Raw genomic sequence first — 5,356 nt, forward strand, 5'->3', positions numbered from 1 at the left:
ACTGTGCATCCCTGCTTTAAATCTCTTATATTGTCATTTTCATATGAATCACAGCATCACAGAACAGTTGAGTCTTTCAGGCGCCTCTGGAGACGGTCTGGTCCATTCTGGTTCTCAAAGCATGGTCAGTCAGGAGCATGCCATCAGGTTTTGAGTATCTCCAGGGATGACTAAACACCCCCAGTTCCCTCAGCTGCTCCTCATAGCACCTGTGCTCCAGACCCTTCACCAGCTTTGTTGCCCTTTTATGGACCTGCTCCAGCACCTCAGTGTCTGTCTTGTAGTGAGGAGCTCAGAACTGAACACAGGATTTGAGGTGCGGCTTTACAAGTGCTGAGTACAGAGGGATGATCACTGCCCTGGCCCTGCTGGACACACTGTGTCTGATACAGGCCAGGTGCCATTGGCCTTCTTGGCTGCCTGGACACAAGCTGGCTCATGTTCAGCAGCTGACAATCAGCACCCTTAGGTCCTTTTCCACTGAGCAGCTTTCCAGCCACTCTTCCCCAGGTCTGTAGCATTGCATGGGGTTGTTTTTCTTTCATGCGCCTACTAAGAGTGCAAAGATGACAATAGTCTTACAGTGAGTGTTCAGTGCCACTTGACTTCACCTCCATATACTCTGAACACTGAACAAGCGACTTATGAGAAAAAGAGGCTCAGGGGGGACCTTATTGCTCCCTACAACTGCCTGTACTTAGGATGGAGTGAGAAGGTGGCCTGACTCCTCTCCCAAGTAACAAGAGATAGGATAGGAGGTAATTGCTTCGAGCTGCACCAGGGGAGCTTTAGATAGGGTATTAGGAAAAATGTATTAATTGAACGGGTGATCAGGTATGGAACAGGCTGCCCAGGGCAGTGGAGGAATCACCGTCCCTGGAAGCGTTCAAAACCCGTGTAGATGAATCCCTCAGTGACATGCTTTAGTGGTGGTCTTGGCACTGCTGGGAGTCGATGCTCTTAAAGGTCCTTTCCAAGCTAAATGATGCCATGATTATAACTTCTGCGGGCAACACGGGCGATCCAAACCCTCCTTCGCCTCAGGGCGGTCGCGGAGGTACCTCAGGGGTAAGGGGTGGGAGGGGGGAGAGGGGCGGGGAAGAGCGGGGGGGGGCGGTGCTCCTCCCGCTCTTCCCCGCCTCTCTCTCTCCCCTTCCCCCCCCCCCCCAAACCTCGAGCGCGCGGCGCGGCGGGAAGCACCTGCGCAGGCGCGCGCGCAGGGGCGGGGGGCGCGCACCTGCGCTGCGCCCTCGGCCTCGCGCCGTGAGGGCGGCGGGCTGCCGCTTCGAAGGGATCGCGGCAACCCTCTGTTGTTGTTGTTTTTCCTCCTCCTCCTCCTTCTTCTTCTTCTTCCTCCTCCTCCTCCTCCTCCTCTTCCTCCTCCTTCATTCCTTCCTCCGACCCGCCGGGGGAAAGCCCAGGTGACCGCCGCCGGGGGGTATGTGGTGGGGTGTGTGGTGTGTGTGTGGTTTTCGCGTAGAGTTTATAAGTTCTCCCCCCTCGTCAGCCCGGGCGGGGTTTCCTCACAGGGGGTCGGTGAAGGATATACCCCCCCCCCCCCCCCCCCGACCGCTCCCTCCGTGACTGAAATAACCCCACTTTGAAATGGTGGCTGCTGAATAACGGGGTTTACAGCGCCCCGCAGCCGGTCCCCACCCCAAATTGCAGCACTTGGGCGGGGGTTTGCTGTTCTATGGGCTCCTTCCCATGCCTGTGCCTTCTGTCTATGCAGGTGAAGGGAATTGCCGTTAGGAGCACTCAGCCTCCGTGTGTGAGTTCTTTTAGCGGATAATCTCGGGCAGTTTAAAATACCCCTCTCTGTTTTGTTTGTTTGGTTTTTATTGTCACGTTTATGTAACAAGTGCCTGCCTGCACATTTAGGCTGGTGGTGTTGTCTAGGGCATTGCATGCTCTGGGGGTGCTGTGTCCAGTGCTGTGTCTGAACATTAAAAACCATGTCTTTCTGTTGGAGAAGACAGGGGTTAAAATGAATGAAGATCTGAAGGTTAATTTGAGCTGGCTGCCTCAGGATCATGTAGAAGCCAGCTCTACCGAGAATGCCTCAGCCACAGGCTCCTCCCTGGTTCCTGTCGTAGACCCAGAGCCAGAGCTTTTGGTAAACCCCTGGGACATTGTCTTGTGTACTTCAGGGACCCTTATCTCCTGCGAAAATGCCGTTGTGGTTCTTATAATTTTCCATAACCCCAGTCTTCGTGCCCCCATGTTCCTCCTGATAGGCAGCCTGGCGCTGGCAGATCTCTTAGCAGGCATTGGACTGATCATCAATTTCGTTTTTGCATACCTTCTGCAATCAGAAGCTACGAAACTGGTTACGATTGGACTGATTGTTGCCTCTTTCTCAGCATCTGTCGGCAGCTTGCTGGCTATTACTGTTGACCGTTATCTCTCACTGTATTACGCTTTGACTTACAATTCAGAGAGGACTGTCACTTTTACCTATGTCATGCTTATATTGCTCTGGGGAGCGTCTATCTGTGTTGGACTGCTGCCTGTAATGGGCTGGAACTGCCTCAGAGATGAATCCACCTGCAGTGTTATCAGACCACTCACTAAAAATAATGCAGCTGTTCTTTCGGTCTCTTTCTTGCTTATGTTTGCCCTCATGCTGCAGCTCTACATTCAGATCTGTAAAATCGTGATGCGCCATGCCCATCAGATTGCCTTGCAACACCATTTCCTGGCCACTTCCCACTATGTGACCACCCGAAAAGGAGTGTCTACTTTGGCCATTATTTTGGGGACTTTTGCTGCTTGCTGGATGCCTTTTACGCTTTATTCTTTAATAGCAGATTACACCTACCCTTCTATATACACCTATGCCACCCTCCTGCCAGCTACCTACAATTCCATCATCAATCCTGTAATATATGCTTTTAGAAACCAGGAGATACAGAAAGCACTTTGGCTCATCTGTTGTGGCTGTATTCCTTCTAACCTGTCTCAGAGAGCAAGATCACCCAGTGATGTCTGATTGGCAGCTGGGAGGACGCTCCTTAACGTGTTACTTTCCAGGCGTTCTCGCGATGCTGTTGTTGGTTTAGTTGTATTCATTAAATGGTGTGTGATGGGTTCATATCAAAACCACAGGATGCACTGACCTTTTTATAAACAGAAAACCCCAGTGACCAAAATGAATAGAATGATTTAAGGATGATTTCCAAAATCAAAATCATCAGTGTTCTCACAGATTTATAATGTTGCTCAGGGTCTTTTTGTTATCTTACCCAGACTTTGTCATGTTTGCCATGATTTTATGTTCAGTTTGTTAATTAAAGGTAGATTGAAACAGCATACCTCCTTTGAAATTTTTGTGTGGTTGGGTTTAGTCATACTACATGTTACAGCCTATTGTCATGGTATTTTTTTCCCCTCTAATTCTTTTTAAAACAGGAGGAGAAAAAGAAACCCCAAGTCCTGTTACCACATTTATGTATCATCAGAATATTCTTCAAAATAATGGCCAATTGTACTGATTCATCTGGTATTTATTGTCATAATCTCAGTGCAACAAATTTGCTCTGAGGAACTAACTGTATAGCTTTTTCTTTTACATCTTTGCATGAATTAGTTTGGTAATTGTTTTAAAGGGTTACCTGTTATCTCCTGAGTTCTGCTGGCTGTTAAAACAGAAGCTATGCTTTGCTTTCCCTTTCAAAAGTCAGTCTTAAATTTTCACTTAGGTAGGGGACATTAGAGCTCATACTATTAATTTTAAAAGGAATTTAGGGGGGGGATCTTCTAAATTTATGAAACAATAGGGTCTCTCCTCAGACAAGTTTGTATTTTTAGACGCAAATAAGAAAATATCTAATAAAACAACCCACAAATTATTGCAATGCGTATTTAGTGTCTGCCCTAAATGGTTCCTGTTAAGTTTGTTATCAAGTCAAAACTATTGCTACTTGTTTTCATTGTTCTATGTAATTTAAAATACTGGTATTTATAAATTCTCAGCGCATATCTGGTTCATAACTGTGTGCAACCAGAACTGCAATGCGAAACTATTTTCTCCTTTTCTGTCAGTTTCATCCATTACAGATTGTAATTCTTCGCAGTGTATGTATGTCAGTTCATTTCATTGTAGGATGATAGTTCTGGTTTAAAAAGCAGAACTTCCTCTCATGAATGGTTAAATTTCAAACCACTTCTAACCTTTTTACTGAACTCACATTAGAATGCACCAGAAATAATATTTTATTTTCTGATTTGAAAACTTAATTGTCAGAGAGAAAATCTTCCTGACAGAGGTTTTTGTGAAACTCCAAGAGTACCATAGTGTCAGTCGGTGCATGGGAGTTCATAGTACCATTTCCACTAGTGTTGATGGGAGCTCAGTGTGTTAATACCCTGCCATCAGCAGGAGGTTATATTCTTTCAAATGTCAAAGTCAGCATACTGTATTGTTGCTTCAGTATCTTCCATTACAGTTTAGATAAAACCAACAAACTCAAGTGTAAAAATAGCAATATTTACAGTTCGATGAAAAAATATACCTGTATAGTATAGATAGTAGAAACAACTGTGTTGCTGGTCTGGATTTTTCTAAATGAAATCTATCCTTTTCACATGGGCATTTGGATGACTGTAGCTTTTTGTGGCAAAGTTTCTTTGACATTAAGAACCATATGCTATACACAAAGCTGAATCTCAAATGTGAATGAATTGTCTGTAAACAAGGCTCTGTAGAGGTTTTTATGAGCAATAATTAATTTTAGTTGCAATGCTCAAATTCCATTATTTACTTGGTTCAACCTTCATGATATTTAGTTCTTACTTTGTAATCTGATTAGTTTAATAATTGCATGGCATGATCCAGTAGAGCTGTGAACTTGCAGCTCCCTTGTCTTCACTGTGATTTACAGATGCTCAGCAGAGTTCGGCTGTGACCCCTGTTCAGTGTAGGATATTGATGTTCTTTATCTACTTCTGACTGCTAATGAAATTCTAGTAATTGCTTTTTGGCACAATTTTTTGTATAAGAAACAGCCACTTCATAAATACCCATGCTATGTATGCAAGCAGTTTTGCAAGTATGCAAAGTGTTGGAAACAAGTGGCAGTAAAAAAGTCATGAGCTGAATAATATAGAGAAGCTGAATGATGTAGAGTGGTGCTTTTAAAGGCAAAAAAATAAGTTAGTCATGCACAGTTTAGCCCCCCTCATTCTTTTTCCCCCCGGTTGTTCTTGTGTATCAAATCACTAAGAAGTGCAATGAAGATGAGCAGCTACAACTGGGGCCAAAATTCAGTCCTGAGGGCAACTGTTGTTTTGCGTATGCAGACCTGTTCTCATCCTTTGTATAAGCTCACAGGCACCAGTGTTTTTCTTTCCACAA

The 5,356-nt window shown here is 45.0% G+C and overlaps 1 protein-coding gene across 3 annotated transcripts; it reads left to right on the top strand.

The window, feature by feature from the left end:
- Positions 1 to 1,238: 1,238 nt before the first annotated feature.
- On the top strand, positions 1,239 to 3,426 carry GPR12 (G protein-coupled receptor 12). 3 transcript variants are annotated; one of them, XM_061457616.1, is made up of 2 exons: positions 1,239 to 1,421; positions 1,733 to 3,426. In XM_061457616.1, exon 2 carries the CDS (start codon positions 1,988 to 1,990, stop codon positions 2,990 to 2,992), a length of 1,005 nt encoding a protein of 334 aa, XP_061313600.1. In that variant the 5' UTR covers positions 1,239 to 1,421; positions 1,733 to 1,987; the 3' UTR covers positions 2,993 to 3,426. The 3 variants fall into 3 exon arrangements, with proteins under 3 accessions (XP_061313600.1, XP_061313601.1, XP_061313598.1); XM_061457617.1 differs by having other exon boundaries at positions 1,980 to 3,426; XM_061457614.1 differs by having other exon boundaries at positions 1,240 to 1,421; positions 1,976 to 3,426.
- Positions 3,427 to 5,356: the final 1,930 nt, after the last annotated feature.

Source organism: Pezoporus flaviventris, unplaced genomic scaffold (assembly GCF_033815535.1).
Source record: "Pezoporus flaviventris isolate CSIRO_AGI_PZ_B2104156 unplaced genomic scaffold, CSIRO_AGI_Pfla_v1 ptg000025l, whole genome shotgun sequence".
In the NCBI taxonomy this organism is placed as follows: Eukaryota; Metazoa; Chordata; class Aves; order Psittaciformes; family Psittacidae; genus Pezoporus; species Pezoporus flaviventris.